Source organism: Schistocerca gregaria, chromosome 3, assembly GCF_023897955.1.
Source record: "Schistocerca gregaria isolate iqSchGreg1 chromosome 3, iqSchGreg1.2, whole genome shotgun sequence".
Taxonomy (NCBI): domain Eukaryota; kingdom Metazoa; phylum Arthropoda; class Insecta; order Orthoptera; family Acrididae; genus Schistocerca; species Schistocerca gregaria.
This window is the reverse complement of record NC_064922.1, coordinates 562849855-562868938: the sequence shown is the minus strand read 5'-3', so window position 1 is coordinate 562868938 and position 19084 is coordinate 562849855. Positions and strand designations below refer to the sequence as shown.

Sequence of the window (19084 nt, the reverse complement as noted above, 5' to 3'; positions counted from 1 at the left end):
ACAGTTGTCCAGGCATGCGCCTAGGTCAGGGTATCATACAATTGGCATGAATGCACACCCCATTTAAATGGCACATGTATGTTTTTACTGTTGAAGTGAAAAGTTGAGGTACAATTAGTGACAGTGGACTTAGTTTCGCTCTTCTAAATCTCATACCTTCTGAATTAAAGAATGGCAATGGTTCCTTAGTTTCTGTTGTATTGCACAAAGCAAAAGTTGCCTAGACAGTCCTGAAAACTGCTGTAAGCAGACCAATATCAGTATGCACATTATACATTCATTGTTCAGTCCACTAGCACATCGTGATCAAGTCTACTGTACTGCTTGTGCTGTCAAACAGGGAACTACACAGCAATGCATTTTAAATTTGAGTAGATATTGCTCTCTATGCTCTGGTGTGGCTTTCTACATTTGCTTTCATTTTGTCAATAAGCCAGTCTTCAGTAATGAAGAAAAACTAGATATTATATTAATGTACAGCATCTGTCACAGAAATGCAACCACAACTGTAGCACTTTAACTGAATACTATCCAGATTCATGGAGTCCTACCTTGTACCACTACAATGTCTCCATAAGTCTCGTGGAAACAGGCAGCTGGGCTGCCAGAAAGCATCAACATACAAACACACCAACCAACAATGGGAACAAAATTGCTGTTCTGGCTATTGTAGTGCACAATCCTGAGGTGAGAGGTGTACAACATATTGCACGTCATGGTTCTGCAATAAGCCATAGTAGTTTCTGGAGAATGTTGTACAGGCATACATTTCATATCTAAGTCCACCAAGAACTTTGAATCCCGCACAGCATTCTGTCATTTTGCACTTCAGCGATTGCAAGGTGGTCTCAAATTCCTAAGTGATACATTGTTTATGGATGAAACTTCATTCACAAATCATGGTCATGTTATTTTGCAGAATGTTCACTACTGATCTGTGCAAAATCACCACTGGTTTAATGTGGTTGCTCATCAGTAACAGTGGGGAGTCAATGTTTGGTGCGGAGTCATTAGTAACCATATTTTAGGTCCCTATTTTTATCAGGGAACATGAAATGGACAGAAAGGTGCATCATTACTTCAATACAATCTACTGCTTCTCACACATGATCTGGGACTGGGAACAAGTCTATCAATATGGTTTCAGCATTATGGATGCCCCACACACTATGCGTGTGTTTCCAGAGAAGTTGTGGATGTTGCAGATGTTATGTTCCCAAATGGGTGGAGATGTCCTGTGAGCTGGCCAGCCCAATCCCCCAACCTGAAACCATTAAATTTCTGTTTTGGGGTGCAGTGAAAATGTATGTTCATGGTTCCCCGACGACACCAGAGAATATTCAACTACGTATTACCACTGTGTGCGCAGTGCTGTCTCCAGAAACACAACAATCTGTGCAATACTAACTTGTTCACTGTTTCTTAAAGTGTACTGTGGCAAACGATGCGCACTTCAAACACCTGTTGAAGTTTTTGTTTACGTAGACTGAAGTGGCAAGTGAAAATTTGTACTAAGGTTGCAAATTTAATCTCGTTCTCCTGCTTACTACACAGGTGCGTTAGCCACTAAGCCACCTTATACAGTGGCTCACACAGCTTCATGGATTACCCTGGCATTCCTCCCTCCTTGAGCCAAATTCTCTCTACTGACCCAGTCTGCTTTAAATTTCCCCTTTCACATGAAAAGAATTACCAAGGTTGTCCATGCTCTAGATGTAAATAGGGCATCCAGCCTGAAACCTAAGTGCAGGTACTTGTGGAAATGAAAGGACACAATTTTGGAGACTTTATTGGTCTCATGCAGATATGCTTTCACAACTTATCATGATTTTATGTAATGCTGAAGCAGTCAGTGAAAATTTTTACCAGGGGGCAGGAATCTAACCTGGGTGTATTTGCCATCAAGATGTAACGCACAACCTTGAAGTTTCCAAGTCTTATCACTAAACTGTACCTCAGTTTTTATTTCAGAAAAAAAACCACCTGCGCCATTTTAGTAATTAGGACTTTGTGTTGAAAGTCATATTTATTTACTTTAATGGATTTTGCATTCCTGTCCATTGTGTGAGCTCGGGACATAGGTGCATTGCTGGCCAGTTGCATTTTTCACATTTTGTTTCAGTTAGGAAATATATGAGGCTGCAGAGTTATGTGGAACACTATGTGTATTGATATAATATAAGTACCAGCTCTCACAAAAATACAAAATAAAAAAGTGTAGTTTAAGAATAGTACAGTGTCTATTACAGTGTTCAATTATTGTTACTCCTATGAAACTGAACAGGCACTGTTTAAATTGTATAACAACTTCATATAGCCATCTTTATTGGCGTTGTTATGTTATACAGCGCAAATGTGACTGTCAGACAGGAGACTGAATTGCGAATGTTATATTTTGGTAATGTAATTAATCATTAAAAGCTGGAAACTGATGCCTGTCACATTAGCATTATCTTGACTGCATACAATACAATATGTACAGTTTTACAGTACTGATGCATTATTCTACAACAATCATCAGTGTTTGAGAGTCCACTCACTGATTGTCTTGGATGTTTTTCTTTACAGGCCACTACAAAATATCTTCAGAGAATGATAGGTGATAGTCAGGTAGATAATATTACAGTTTTTCCAAGTCCTTGATTGTATTAGACTTAAGGCCCTAGATATAAAATGTGACTAATCAGTACAGTGATCATTCTAAAAGCTGTAATACCACCATTTCTTGTGTTATTACAAACAGAGTGGGGAAAGTGCTGATTGAGAGTGTTGCTTTCCCTTGTCTTACAATACTTAAGAGTTTCTTCATAAATTCTTGTCTTTCTGTAGTATGGCTGCCACCAAGACTACAAGTCTAGCATTTTAGTTATAGTAGTGTCTCTAACAATAAATTTACCTGTTTACAAACTTCTATGAACTGGCTCCGAAATATAACACAGAGCACACAAATTGTCTTGTTTCCTTTGGTCCCTTTTTATGAAGCTGAAATCCCTGTCACAGGGTAAACAACTTTATTCTCTCACTGGTAATTGAGGTCGAATTTTCCAGAATCAACCAGGTGCAACAGAAGTTTGCTGGGACTGTGATTATTATTCTGAGCTGTACGATTGACTGACATCCAAACCTCCAGATGTCAGATGCTCAGATCAGTACCAAACATTGTAGGTCGGTAGAGTATTGACCAAAACTCTGATTTAGTTCGTACTGTGTGCTACTGTCCAGCAGAATGAGCGTAAACATTAATTAAAAGTAACGCCAGAATTATCAGAGCATGTCAATGAATAATGTGTGTTCTTGGTACCCGTGGGTGAGCTGGTAGAGTGTTAAATCGGCATACCAAGGGTCTCATGTTCGAATCCTGCTGCGTACAATTGTGAAACTGTTATATGGGAGAATATTTTCCCAACATGTAAAAAGACTTTTCGGAGTTTGTAGAAATGTTCGTTTCACAGTGCTTTTGCTTTGTTAGTTGGAAATAGAAAACCTATAGAGTACATTTGTATATATAGGTGTAGTGATCTGTCTGACACATGTGACAGAACAGACACTACTCGAGATGAAGCAGCTAATGCATTTGTAGTTTCACAGAATACATGTAAACATTGGGACAGTAGAATAAAGAAACAGTTGCATCACACTTACTGAAGTATTAGTAGTCATAATAAAATGTTGTCTATAGATTTAATACTTTCAAATTAACAAAGCAGAAGCACTGCCAAAAGAAAATTTCCACAAGCTCTTAAAAGTCTTTACAAGTTAAGGAAAATATTCTCCCTACATGCAAAAACTATTCATAAATATGCTTTTGCTGTGCTCTATAGTTCTGTCGTTACTTTTAATTAATGCAGGATGGCAGCACATAAGTGAGAACTAAATCAGACATTGGGTTGATTATCAACATGCAATGTTTACTGCAGATATGAATGTCTGACACCTGGAGGTTTGATTGTGAGAAAAGATGAAGTTTGATGTATTATTGTAGTATACTCTTGGAAGCACTTCATGTATTACAAATAATCATAAATCTATAGAAAACATACTAACTTAAGGGTTGACACCCCTTTAATGTTAGTCTGTGCAGTTATAAATGTGGTATCTGAAACAACAGCAAAATCAATAAACCAATTATGCACTGATGCCCTTTTAAAAATATGCAATTTAACTGCACTTTCTGCATAAAGTTTCTTTTTCTTATTTCTACCAAATAAGGGTTGGAAATTGGTGGGGTAAAACTAGCAGTGAGTAGCTACCATGCAATCCACATTCAACATGTAAGAGGAATTGATTGTGCTTTCAGACAATTGAACACAAACATCCTATAACATAAGAAGTCCAACAATCACAGCTCAGATAATGTAAGCGGTAGAAAGCTATAAGTATAACAACATGACACATGTGTAAATTGCTCAGGAATGAATATGTCACGCTTGCCCTGTGAAACAGCAGTGCATGTTTTCACTGAGGTCTTTCCCTTTATCTCGGGTAATCACACACAAAAGTTAAGTGACTTTCATGAAGTCATTCAGCTGACAGATTTTAGAGGGAGCAAAAATGAAATGTTTCCTTCTTCAGATAATTTTTCTCATACCATTCTTTGGTATACTTTAAACTCTAAAACATTTCAATTATTACACATTTCCTACTGTCTCTATGACAGTATGTATATGTGTAGTTAAATTACACTGTCTTTTTCATTAATTTATTTATTTTTCTCCTGTTCTGTGGAACCACACAAGCCAAATTTACTTAGTCGAATAAAAAGTCACTATATAATTGGAAGATTCTGATTAAAAAAAAAAGAGTGTAGTAGTAATAAGGCTCATAAATGAGTGGCGCACGCAGGGCAAGGAACTATTTTACAGTGCCATAAGAAAGCCCTTCAATTAATATTTGAAAATACAGAGATTTCTAGCCAAAGTTTTCAGTTCTTAAGGAATTTTCTAGAAAATAGAAACAGCAGAATAGTGCACATCTTTCTACACAGCAGTTAATGGAAGTGATATGCAAGTGCAAATAGTTTTTCTGCATAGTGGTTATTGAGTGGATGCTCCAGATAATTTGGAATGGTTTTTATTATTACCACAAATCCGATGAGGGAAAACACTGTCCCTCGAAAAAGTTCAAAGACTTATTTCCTTTCTGATAGATAAGTGACATTTGTGGCGTAACTACAGTGGCAGCTTGAACTGACAATGAAAACAACAGATGTGCATTTGACCAGGCACTGTTAAGCAGTGGGCATGCGCCCACAGTGTGTCGATGTTAATGGTGCAAATCCCAACGGAACAATATTTTTAAATTAAGTTTCCAATACTCTCTCTAGAATGTATTGAAAAAGAGAAAAGTGTGTGCACAGTTTTTCGCAAACCCATTGATTCCTGAAGAGAAAACACAAGGATGGCTGCTGCGACTTTTAGACGTTTTCTGGAAAAATCAGTAAGGATGACAAAACTTGATGTTACACTCTCTCTCTCTCTCTCTCTCTCTCTCTCTCTCTCTCTCTCTCTCTCTCTCACACACACACACACACACACACACACACACACACACACACCTTGGGACTGCAAACAGGCAAACAGGAGTTCTACTGCTTACAGCTGAGTCCGTAATGTGGAAAACTTACTTTGTAAGTATAAAAAGCAAACAGAAAATTATATTTACCTGGAAAAGAAGCTTTCCTTCAGAGTCAAACACAAAAACACAACTGATTCCATTGTCAGCCACTAAAATGTGACCATATGTTCTGTCCACAGCTACATCAATAGGTTCTTGGAACGCATTATGAGAAAACTTTGAAAGAGTTTGGCCATCAGTTGACATTTCTGTCACTGTCTTAGTCCTCCAGTTAACCACCACAAGTCCACTGTCAGATACCGCAATTCCTGTACAACTGCGTCCCACAAGTCCCTCATTTTCAATGTGTCTTACAAATTCCAGGTCTTGTGTCAGCACTTTGATTCGAGAATTACCAGTATCCACAACATACACATTTCCAGAGTCATCCACAGCGATGGCAACTGGCTGCAAGAATTCATCTTTGCCAGAACCTCTGACTCCATAGACAGATATGGGGTTGTTGTGCTCTGTCACATCGAAGAATAATGGACAGTCTTTGACAGGGCGTTCAAATACAGACACACGTAACATGTAGCGTCCAGGTGCAGGAGGTCTGAAGTGTATACGGTAGGTACCATCATCACGATCCTCTAGCTCAGCTGGAGGCATATCTGCACTGCTGTCTACTCGGGCCACTTCTGCTTTCACTGGGTCACCACCAGATGTGCGAGGGTCCCCACGGTAGTCAACTGTTCGGAGAACAGCCGATGAACTCAACTGGGTCACAGCTGGGCCTTCGAGATTCACCTGTACCAATTCAAAAATATTAACATATTATCTTTACTTTTACTTCATAGGACTGATATTTCAGGTAATTTCCTACACTGCATCCAACAAATATTAAGCACTCTTAGTTATAACGAAATTCCCATATCTAAGTATGAGAAATTAACTTAATTTTTGTGACACTCTTATCAGTGTTCACATTGAGGGAGTATCATTACCAGTATTCAATATGCTGGCTACCTTTCCGTTATTTGAGAGTTCCAGTAAATGATTATTCTTATTTTTGATTTGCTACATTATGTCTTAACTACACAAGAACTGGACTATTGCAGGAAATGATTCAAGTTTGTCCAACTACTTCCAATTCTACGAAGTGTGTGTAGAGAATACATCAAACTGTATACTTTATGCAATATGATGAAACAGGTGAGGTAATTGTGGCAGCAGAATTCTAACTGCTAACAAATGCACCTGACAGCCTTGTATCATAAAGTTGTCATTTGTGTGAAATGAAGTATTTTAACATTCAGTCAGATCTTAAAGTGTACTTGGAATTATTAAATATTACAGGCAGTATTTGCCAGACAGCATCATGACATAAGCATAGGTCATTCTTCATGGAGCAACTGGTTGATACTGATCCACAGGAAGAGTACATTGTAATAAAACGGTACTTTCAATAACGATGAGCACAGGATACCTGCATTTATACATAAAATGTGGTAAGAGTCTAGATTACAGAAAATGCAACTAGCAGTGGACCTTAATATCACATGGACTTCAAGGTTGACTCCCTATAGTTCACAAAAAGTGTGATTGGCACTGACAATTGAGGTGGACAAATGGCAATGTTGCTGAATGTGGCTTACGGCATTCCACACCTGGTTGCTACTACATGTGTTCTTTGGCAGTAGAAACAAAAACTTTGACAACATGCAGGTTATATATGTATGCGTGAATTTATTTACAGTTGTTGCTTGTAATCTCAAAAAACTAAAAAAAGAGCTATTTACTATCTAATATGTTAATGTATCATAACGTTATTTGTTAAAAGGAACTATTTTTGCAGATCAATAACCATTTGCAGGTTTTTGTTTCTGTCATTAAATATTAGCTTTATTATGCAGCTCTACAACAATTTACAATATTTTATCAACAAGTTAACAGTGATGATCTGAAGAAGGTACTCACTATGAGAGGTCAGTAGCACGCTCCCTTCTTACATTCCTCTGTGTGTTTTACCTATGCTAATGGGAACACATCACTCACGTCACTGTCAGAATTTAATTTAAAATATTATTCTTCAGCATTGCTCAACCTATCACTGCTCACCCCGAGATATATAATTAAATTTTCTTCCATAAAACCTTTATTTTTTGCTACCTCTCCAATGATACTTGCAATGCTGATCACAGTTTTCATTCATGTGACACTTGCATCTTGACTGACAGCTGCTACAAGATTTTCAGCTTGAGAGACAGTGAATTTTTTGTTGTTTGCAGCAATAATGTAATTTTTTATTTGTGCTCATAGGCCTTCAATGGCAATGAAGCGACACTAATATGGAAGAATCCAAATTATTTCATGCCCATGCAATTTTAGTGATCTTGTCAACTATGCATGTTGGAAACTGTGTTTTCTTTTGTGTCACAATTTTGAGCAATTATGCCTTCTTCAAATATTCTCTGACATCCACTTTTTACTGTTTCTGCCCCTGAATAATATAATTTTTTTCCCAAAGTTGGTGCCTTATCATGAACAACAGAATGATATGGGGCAATGTTCATAATGATCACTTATGGACTTGTCAGATTCACCATAAGTGGTGACTTGAACCACTCGTGAAAAATCATATTGTTGATCTCTTCATGGTAATCACCAAACATTAACAAGGATTTTGGCACACAACCATCTGATGTACCTGTATGTAAAACAACTATTTACCCTCCTTTTCCAACAGGCACTGCAATGGTCCTCTCATGCATTCCATCACTCCAGCCTCCACGTAACGAATGGCTGACATTAAGCCACATTTCACTTATCCACACAATATTTTCAGATCTCACATCTATGATCCTGTACAGAAATCTGCATGTGTCCTTTTCATTAATATTTTGAAATCGTTAAACACTGCATAGCTGAAGCCTATGTCTTTCAGCACTGTACATAATGAAAATTTGCTTCCTTTAAAAAGATCGTCCTTCTGATGCGAGATGATTAATTTAGATAGAGGGGGATTGTTCCCTTCTCTTATAATAGCCATATATACACTGAAGTATCAAAGTAACTGGTATAGAAATGCAAATTCAAATATAGAGATATATTAACAGGCAGAATACAGCTCTGCAGTTGGCAACGTCTTTATAAGACAAGTGTCCGGTGCAGTTGTTAGATTGGTTACTGCTGCTGCAATGGCAGGTTATCAGGGCTTAAGTGAGTTTGAATGTAGTGTTATAGTCGGTGCACAAGCAATGGCATACAGCATATCTGAGGTAGTGATGAAATGGGGATTTTCCCAAAAAAGATCCTGCAAGAACGGAATGAACAATGACTGAAGAGAATCGTTCAACATGACAGAAGTGCAACCCTTCCACAAATTGCTGCAGATTTCACCACCATTGCATCATTGGTTAATGCAATAAGAAATGCTAATTGTCAAAGTGTTGTGAATCTCAAACCAAGTTCCAGTAGAATACAAGAGCCAGATGAAGGAAACCGATGGAAGTTCATCATGTATCTGGGAGTATGAGAGAGTAAGAAAAGGTGGAATTTCTAACCAAAAGCGTGACAATATATGATCGTTTATGGGTCCATTCTTATTTGTCTCGTTAAATTACTTAGGATACAATGTAAAAAGCATGAGAATGAGAAATTGTTTATCGAAATGGTACCACAGGGGAAAAGAATGGAAGTTTGCACACACTTCCATCATCTACAGTGACAATGCACATAAATTCACAGTAACAGTAACAGAGTTTCTGGGAAAGGATACACATTATTTTGTCATAGGAAATATACTTACTGTACACAGGCTTGGGAATGTTGTCGATGTTCGAACACGACCAAGAGTGACCAGAGCAGATTCCATAGTCTTCAAGCTGTCATTGTGTGAGAAGTCACAAGCTAGGAAAGCATTCTCCCGGGGTTCTCCTAGAGGGCCAGCTGCGTCAAGTTTCTCTGTCAAGCTACCAATTCGTTGTGTTATGTTGCGTACTTCCACTTGATACTGAAGACCTTCACATTCTCGTTCCACCTGCAATAATAGTATTTTGGAAACTACTGCTTGCACCACAGCATGTAAAAAACTTATGAGGGGCATAAAGAGTAACAGAAGTTCTAGAATTAAGTTACTGTTGACATTAAAGGTAGCCACAATAGTACAAAGATCCTTCAGATCTGCATATCCCTCTCTGCATATCTGAAGTCCTTCAGTCACAGGACCCTTTTCAATTCTCTCCCTTTCACTGCACCAGTTTTAGGTTCCATATAACAAAAACTGTTATCTACATCCCTACAGGACTATTTCCATCCTTAAAGTGAGAAAACTGAATGAATGCATGTTAATGTAACACATCTAAATCATCTTAATTTATCTAATAATATTTTACTGTTTTCTTCTATTGCAGACGACCTTAATGGACCAAGTTGGAAAACAGGTTTCAAAATGAACTAAACCAACGCACAATGAAAAGAAAATTGTAAAAATCCATAACTAAATCACAGAATCAGTTTGAGTTGTCGTATTTATGACATTTGCACACATTCCCTGTATGTGCAGTACAAGAAACAAACAATGGTGGTTTCAAAACTAAGCTACCCATGTGTGTGAAAAGGAAAGTGTATAACCAGTTTGGATTACCAGTTTTGGCTTATGGCCATGAGGTATGGACATGAACTGCGGAAACTATTCAAAATTGAGTATTGCTCAGTGAATGATGGAGAGCTGCTTATTTGCAAATTATTAGCAGAGGCAGGTTCTTTGCTGGATTATGAGAGAGAGAGAAGGAAATACCATGGCAGCAACCCAAGGAATGGCGACATATGATGAATGCATATAGCTGAAGATCACAATGCACTGAAAAAGACTTTGGTTATCAGTGGGGGCAATTTTTTATTTACATGTCTAGAGTTTAGTAGGACCAAATAAAGGAGCCAATCTATTTATTTACACATCCACTTCATTAGGAACAAACTGAGGAGCCAGTCTCCATGGTTATGGACCAAGTGAGTTCACGTAATTACATCAGAAAAGCTAATCTATATCTATACTACTATAATTATAAAAATATTTGACATTGAAACTTCCTGGCAGATTAAAACTGTGTGCCAGACTGAGACTCGAACTCGGGACCTTTGCCTTTCGCGGGCACGTGCTCTATTGGCCATGTCTCCGCAATATCCTTTCTTTCAGGAGTGCTAGTTCTGCAAGGTTCAAAAACAGGTGAGCTTCTGTAAAATTTGGAAGGTAGGAGACGAGGTACTGGCAGAAGTAAAGCTGCGAGGATGGGGCGCGAGTCGTGCTTGGGTTGCTCAGTTGGTAGAGCACTTGCCCGCGAAAGGCAAAAGTCCCGAGTTCGAGTCTTGGTCCGGCACACAGTTTTAATCTGCCAGGAAGTTTCATATCAGCGCAAACTCCACTGTAGCGTGAAAATTTCATTCTATGTTTGACATTATTACCAAAAATCTCAAGATGTTCTTGCTAAATGGACTTCAAACTTTCACAGGATAATCTGACTAAAACACACACACACACACACACACACACACACACACACACACACACACAGAGAGAGAGAGAGAGAGAGAGAGAGAGAGAGAGAGAGAGAGAGAGAGAGAGAGAGAGAGAAGGGGGGGAGGTGGTTAGCAAAAATCTCGAAAAGATCACGACCAAAGTACATAGGCTGTATGCTTTTAAAAACAATGTTGTGGTATGCCCTGCTATGAAAAGCTTCCGGCAGTCAGAGTTAACTACAACAGCTGAGCATTTTAACATTACTCAAATTGTTTCTCCGATACACATTTTTTCTCCTTATACATAATGTTAAACAAAAGCAGTGTACTCAGTCATATGCTGTTTTACTTTATTCCTCAGAGTTGGTTTTAATAGAAAACAGGAAGTTATACTTATGGCTTATTTGCATATGATTACACTTTTACTACTGAATCTGAATCATCCAAAAATTTTGTAATCCTGCCATTTCACAAGTTAAAAGTATGGAATAATGTCAGTGAAGCTACTATCCTCACAGATGCAGCAGCAAGAGAGGTCTATCATACCCCATATACAATTTACATATGCATTTTAAACGACTGCAATTCCCAGTCAAGGATCTGTTGCTAATAACAATAAACAATGCTCAAGGTCAGAGAGGGAGGAGGAGGAGGAGGAGGAGGAGGAGGAGGACGAAAAACGGTTTTGGGGGGGGGGGGGGGGACAAAAAGAGAAAGAAGAAGAGGAGGAGGAGGAGGAGGAGGAGGAGGAGGAAGAGGAGGAGGAGGAGGAGATGATTAGGATGTACAATTCCCATACATATTTATCAATTACAAAGCATAGCTGTGTTTGCTAGTAAGAAATAAAGCAAATTTAACATGAATCTTATACAAATGGCAAGCTGTCGAGTTCATATTAGCATAATCAACGCAGTACCAGAGAAACATTCTTAACTTTTTTCCAGGGACACACTGACGGAATAGCCATGAAGAAGTTCTTCAACTTAGCCTAAAAAAATGTGATGATTACTGCTAGGATATTTTAGTTCTAGTGGTAGCTTATTGAAAATGGATGCAGCAGAATACAGTACACCTTTCTGCACAAGAGTACAGAAATTCAATCCAAATGCAGGTTGTATTTCTTCCTAGCATTAACTGAATGAAAGCTGTTAGTTCTTGGAAATAATCTCATGTTGTTAACAATAAATGACATTATATATGTGGTGTCTGTTCTTTCATACATCTCAAAAGAACACACACCATTTATGATGACGGCCAATGATCCCTTCAGTGCAGATGCACACCAAGCTCGAACTCTTAAGAGAATTAGTGAGATGCTGCAAGAAATGAAGATAATGATAGGGCCACTACATCAGTAGTGTGTGGCACAAGTTGAGAATTTTGGTCTGATGGAAGGTGTGCTAGGGTAGTCTGCGCAGTTGTAGTGACCTCTGTGTCTGGATGGCATAGTGGTCAGCACATCAGCTTAGTAAGCAGGACTGTTTTGAATCCTGGTCTGGCTATAATTTTCAACATGCTCTGTTGTTATAAACCAGTTCCCAGTGACAGCTAATGCCTTTAACCTCTACATTTCTAAACAACCAATATATAAAAGAAGTGTACTGAGTTTTTTCACAAGATCATGGACATGGTCTATCAATGACAACTTACCATCTATCTGAACACTTAGGAATTTTAATTGTTCAGACTCATTAAACATATACCCATCCTGTGCTGTCAAAATCTCAGTTTTAACTGAGAAAACTGAGTTTTACTGTGATTTATTATCAATTTATTTTATTCCAGCCATGGACTTTTATCTTCAGTTGCACTATTTGACACATTGCCTATGTTGCACTCAACATCCTTCAGTATCAAGCTAGTATCATCAGTGAACAGAAGTATTTTAGAATAACCTGTCATATTAGAAGACATATCGTCTATTACATAAGACACAATAGTGGTTCCATCACTGACCTCTGAGGGACACTCTACTTCACCGTGCCCCATCCAGACACCAACTCGCAGCCATTCTCGAGAATTACCTTTTCCTTCTGTTCTTTCAGTATGTAAGGAACCAGTTGTCAGCTACTCCCTCATTTTCTATAACAGTTTAACTTCTGCAGTAATACCAGTTGTTTCAAAATGAGTATTAGGGTTTTAAGGCTTTGTAGCATTTATTACATTCAACTTACAGTTATAAAAAATACATGAAACAAAAGAACAACTCAAACAGTTTCATCTGTACACCTGTGAACAACAGTGAAGAACTTTTTGAAGGGGAGAGAGTCTTTCCTGCATAGCTCCCAGAAATCACTTCAGAAGGCTAATTCTGAATTAGCAATTCCAGTGATGTATGTGTGAAGACTTTTAAGCAGACATTTACAACTATGTCCTTATCATTTGCAGTTGTTACAAGCTCTACAGCCTTCAGACAATGAGTTACACATCAACTTTGCAAACAGAATGTAGCTGCATGAGGATGATTTTCTGGATTGTGCTATCTTCAATGGTGAAGCAATGTTTCACCTACATGGAAATGTGAACATACATAATGTGCACATCTGGGGGTTAGTAAATCCCCATGAGATAGCACAACTGCAATGAGATTCCCCTAAACTGAATGTTTTTGTGCCATTGCTGGTGGAGAATATATAGGCATTTACTTTTTGGTGAAGCAACTATAACTAGTGTTTCTTATCTTGATGTGCTAGAAATGTGGCCTCTTCCTCGACTGGAAAAAGCTGAACCACAGAAATTTATTTGGCAGCAAGATGGTGTGCCACCTCACTGGTATAATTCAGTATGTAATTGTTGGGTTCAAATTAATGATGATGCAAATAAAATAGAAAGAAACTTCCACATGGGAAAAATATATTAAAAACAAAGATTCCAAGACTTACCAAGCGGGAAAGCGCCGGCAGACAGGCACAATGAACAAAACACACAAACACACACAGAATTACTAGCTTTCGCAACAGATGGTTGCTTCTTCAGGAAGGAGAGGGAAAGACGAAAGGAAGTGGGTTTTAAGGGAGAGGGTAAGGAGTGAAGGAGTCATTCCAATCCCGGGAGCGGAAAGACTTCCCTTGGGGAAAATATGTCTGCTTGTGTGTGTGTGTGTGTGTGTGTGTGTGTGTGTGTGTGTGTGTGTGTGTGTGTGTGTGTGTGTGTGTGTGTGTGTCTTTCCCTCTCCTTCCTGAAGAAGCAACCATCGGTTGCGAAAGCTAGTAATTCTGTGTGTGTGTTTGTGTGTTTTGTTCATTGTGCCTGTCTGCCGGCGCTTTCCCGCTTGGTAAGTCTTGGAATCTTTGTTTTTAATATATCGGTATGTAATTGGTTAAACGATATTGCACCCGACTGCTAGGTTGGCCACAAGTGGCTAGATAGGGCATGTTTTGCTTGGGCTCCACATTCACCCAATCTAACACCCTGCGATGTTTGCCTTTGGAGATTCATAAAGGATCATATGTATGTGGCTCTGCTACCAGCTGATCAACCCAACTTAAGACCCTGATATTCGTTTTGAAACACCCAGTATTTTGCCATCAACAGACTAAAACACCTTAGTTAAATCAAAGAAGGCACTTAATGTTCATAACTTCTGGTTTAATCAGTCCAGTACCTCACAGAAAAAAGAGAACATAGCATTTTCAGTTGTTAATCCCTTCTAAAACTAAACTTGCTTATTCACATTTACCAATTAAAATGTAAATGATTTCAAGCATAATTCAAAGACATATCAAATGTTTCTCTAATCTGTTTTATTTCTTACTTACACACAAGTGGTTTCACAACATCTTTGGCCATTCTTTATTTTCTTCATTTTTTTATTAAGCTGTTTACTATTGAGTACTTTAATCCTTTTGGAAACTGACCATTCCTAAAGGAAAAATTACAAATGTGGCTAACATACACAGCACAGTGCTTCAGTATCCTGCTAGATACCCCATCATATCCATGACAGTCCTTAGTATTTAGTGATTAATTACTGACACAGCCTCCCTCCTGTCAGTATCATGAAAGTGTATTCCAGATAGCAGTGTTGGTAAGCCATTTTCCAGGAGTTATATGATTTTCTACAGAAAATAAGCTTTACTTAATTCTCTTGCTGTATTCAGACTGTGACTGTTAATACTGGATATATATCTGACTTATCAGTAAAAACATGTTTATTATGATGTATTGACTTAATATACCTTCGACCATGTTCTGTGGGCCTGCCACTTCCTTCATGACTGACCATATTGCTTTATTTTTATCCTGAGAACTAGCTATTCTGTTTGCATATCACATGGTTTTTACCATCCTAATAACATTTTAAGCACTTCACAGCAGCATTTATAATGGCCTACTGTAGTTCAATTGTTGCTGTTTCTAATGTTTTGATGTAATTACCACTTCTTTCCATATTCTATCCTTGTTCCATTAAACAGCCATGCAGGTTGACTATTAGTACTAGTGCCCTGTTTAAAACGCTCTAATGGAAAGCAACTTTGAAAGAGCATGAATGTGTGTTAAGGAAGTATTATAATGTGTACATGAACACACACAAATTCCTTTTAGTATTACATTTGTGCATCATTGTCTGAAAGGCCATTAACCCCTTTAGTAATTGAATCCACTGTCTAATAATGAAGGATGTAGGAACTTTTATTATTATTATGATACTGTTCCCTTACACTCTGGTTAGAGATAATACAGTCTACATCAGATGATATGAATTTAGAGATCTTCCAGTATCCTTGTACAATCACTTATAAAATTAAGTCACCACATAAACTAATTTTGGCACTTTATAGAAAGTGAATGAATAACTCTCTCTGGCTTCTAGCTTGAAGAGAAAAATGAAAATTCAATTGCTCCTGCACAGCACTCAATGACCTGTTCAGTGCAGTGCTTTAGTACATCAACATATTCAAATGGGATATCAATTTTCACATACACGGCAACTCCCCCACTATTCAAAGAGCTCCCCGAAAAACAGCCAGCTGATCTGTATCTTGGCACAGGAAGCTTCTGAGTCACTGTTTCAGTGGTTCTCTGATGTACACATAATGTCCAAGTTAATATCAGCAAGCAGTTCTCTAACTTTATCTCTAACAACACTTATATTTTGAGGAAATATGCCAGTTCCTTAAGTACTTTGATACAACTGTATAGTCATAAGAATTCAGCTCTGGTGTACTGCATTTGTTCACAAGCTGTGATTGCAAAGCCCCCGATGAGGCAGAGTGGCAATGACAAGAGAGTTCTCATTATGTACACAACCACCTTCCTACATAAAAACACAAAAGGAAAATCCATAGTGACTATTGAGAAAATCACATATCAAAGAATTATAAACTTTCTCAACAAGCACAACCTAATGTTTGGAAAACAAAATGGATTCTTAAAATGTAAATCAACTAGCACAGCATCTGCTCAGTTGACTGAAGAGGCATTGAGAACAAGCAACATGTTGTACTTTTCATAAAATATGGAGTTCCCCAGGCCTGTATTGGGTCCTCTTCTGTTTTTTGATTTATGTAAATGACATAAAATATTGCCTTCAAAGTTCCAAAGTATTTCTGTATGCAAATGACGTGTCCATTGTGTGTAAAAAGGAATCATTTAACAAACTAGAGACCCATTGTACTGATGTGACAAATGAAATTGTTCAATATTTTAACAAAAGCCACTTAAATGAAAGCACCAGTAAAACGTGTCCCATGGAGGTCAACAACAGCAGTTATAATGATAAAATTAAACTATACATACATAATGAATTAGTAAAATAAAAACTGAGTGTAAAATTCCTTGGTTTAACAATTCAAAGCAATCTAAAATGGGACACACATGTTGACACTCTAGCATGTAAGTTGTTTACAAACATATTTGCAGTTAATATGATTTGCAAGTTCTGCAAAGACACTGTTCCAAACACTGCATACCATGCTTTATTTTCGTTTCACCTGAATTGTGGAATAGAAATTTGGGGAGGAACCACCAAAACAAATTTAAACAAGCAGTTAATACTTAAAAAAAGATCTATAAGATTCATGTCACGGCTAGTTTCCGAATACTGGTGTGCTAACCATAGTAAACATGTACATCCTAAAAGCCTTATTAGTTGTTAACAGACTGCAGCCCAACATTTGTTCTGATTTGCATAAGTAAAATACCAGAAATTAAAAAAAAATTACATCAGCAACCACAGAACAGCACTATGAAAAGGGTCCACAATGCAGATTTAAAATTAGCCAGTGAACTGCCCACTACAGTTACGACCCTTCCCACAATGAAGCTTAAATTTCAGCTAAAGAAATTCCTTTTACACATTAGAAGAATATCATACTTACATGCAGAATAAGAAGTGCTTTGAAAAAAATATTAAATATTAAACAAACCATTTTATTTCTAATATAATTATTTTATTAATCAATGATATATTCAGAAGAATGTATTATTGTGTTATGCATAAAAAACTGTAAGCTGTCTTTGTACATATGCAATGAATCATCCGATGTATAAAGTACTGTTATTATTATTATTATTATTATTATTATTATTATTATTATTATTATTATTTAGTGGAGAGCTTCATGTTTGTGTGTCACTGGATGAAGAAGGTGTTATTGTGTCTGTAGTTGTACTTTTTCTATATATTTTAAAATGTGTGTCTGCGTATTGATGTCATGGTGAGATGCAGGAAGGATTATGAATTTTGTTGGCAGTCTCCATTGTGAACTGAATATTTTAAAGTTGACTGATAAATTATGCAAAAATGGACTGAGCTTCTTGTAGTGTCAGGTTTTTTTTAAAGCCTAAAGTGGACTAAGAGTGGACCCCCATAGTCTACCCATCTAACTGTTTATACAGTGTCCCTTGGAACTGGAAATAATTTTGTGTTAAGCATGTTGGGTGGCCCATCTCAAGTCATTCAATTCCTCAGGGTTGACATCAGACCTGTATGTCAACTCTGTCAGGATATCAACATATTCCCCTACTGTTATGTTGAAAAAGAAACTAGAGGCATCAGAAGACTCTAATTTATCACTGTGTGAGATAAACAGGTGTTTTATCTTATTTACAAGATCCACTGAGTTTGAAATACCATGCTTTGATTTGAATTTGGACTTGCTCTTATTTAAGACGTCCAGTTTCCTAGCCAGTTTGTAAGGTGAAGCACTGAATGATGGTACAACTGGGTCGATGGGTACATCTTTCTTATTTAGTTTAGGAAGCCCATACGTTCTAGCAGGCACTGGGTTCATATTAGTTAATAGCTTTGATTCAAAATCTGTAAATATGCTTTTTTCATGCCCACATTCCTGATTTAATCCTAAATTACCAAATACAACTTAATACTTCCCCTCTTCTGAGCTTCACATAATCCTCCATTTTCAATCACATTCCACATTGTTCCTTAATATTCCTACTTTTCCTCTATGTATTCTCTTATTTTCACTATGTTGTGATTGCCTATATACTCCATATACTCAGTTGTCACACCTGCTAATTCTTTTTAATTGGTTTCTGCATCACTTTCCATGTTTAACACTGCTTGAAATAGTCTTGTCAAGTACTAATTTTGCTTTATTTTATTTAAACTGTTATATAGGTTCAGTTTTTGAGTGTGGTGTTCGTGTTTTTCCTGCTCACTGCCTTTATACTGTATTCATTTACTGTACAACATTTTGCGTTTTAAATTGCTTTACCACCACCCAGTCAAGGGTGACATGTACTATATGTCCGTGCTACAGTCTAGATGAGTAAAGTCTTTTCCAGTGTTGTTTACAAACATTGCAACTTCTTTGGCTATGGTAGTTAACCAATATAATGCTTTTCATTTAGTATGACTTTCTACCTAGAATCAACAGAAGAAGCAGTTAACATAAAAATTTTGTAATTACCGAAAAAGGTATGTGTATGTTACGTAAGTTATGTTACTATAGTAAAAAGATTTTATGAACTAACTATAATGATTTCAAATTTTACTTTCTAGAAAGAATGTAACTACTACTACTACTACTACTACTACTACAATAAT

The 19084-nt window shown here is 37.3% G+C and overlaps 1 protein-coding gene across 4 annotated transcripts in view; it reads right to left on the bottom strand.

Moving 5' to 3' along the window:
- LOC126355180 (tripartite motif-containing protein 2-like) overlaps window positions 1-19084 on the bottom strand; it is a 427732-nt gene that overhangs the window by 14761 nt on the left and 393887 nt on the right. For all 4 annotated transcript variants that reach the window (XM_050005394.1, XM_050005393.1, XM_050005395.1 and 1 more), the window contains exons 6-7: window positions 9365-9595; window positions 5662-6363 (exon numbers count right to left, since the gene is read on the bottom strand). In XM_050005394.1, the coding sequence (XP_049861351.1) occupies window positions 5662-6363; window positions 9365-9595 (933 nt within the window). The remainder of the gene's footprint in view (window positions 1-5661; window positions 6364-9364; window positions 9596-19084) is intronic.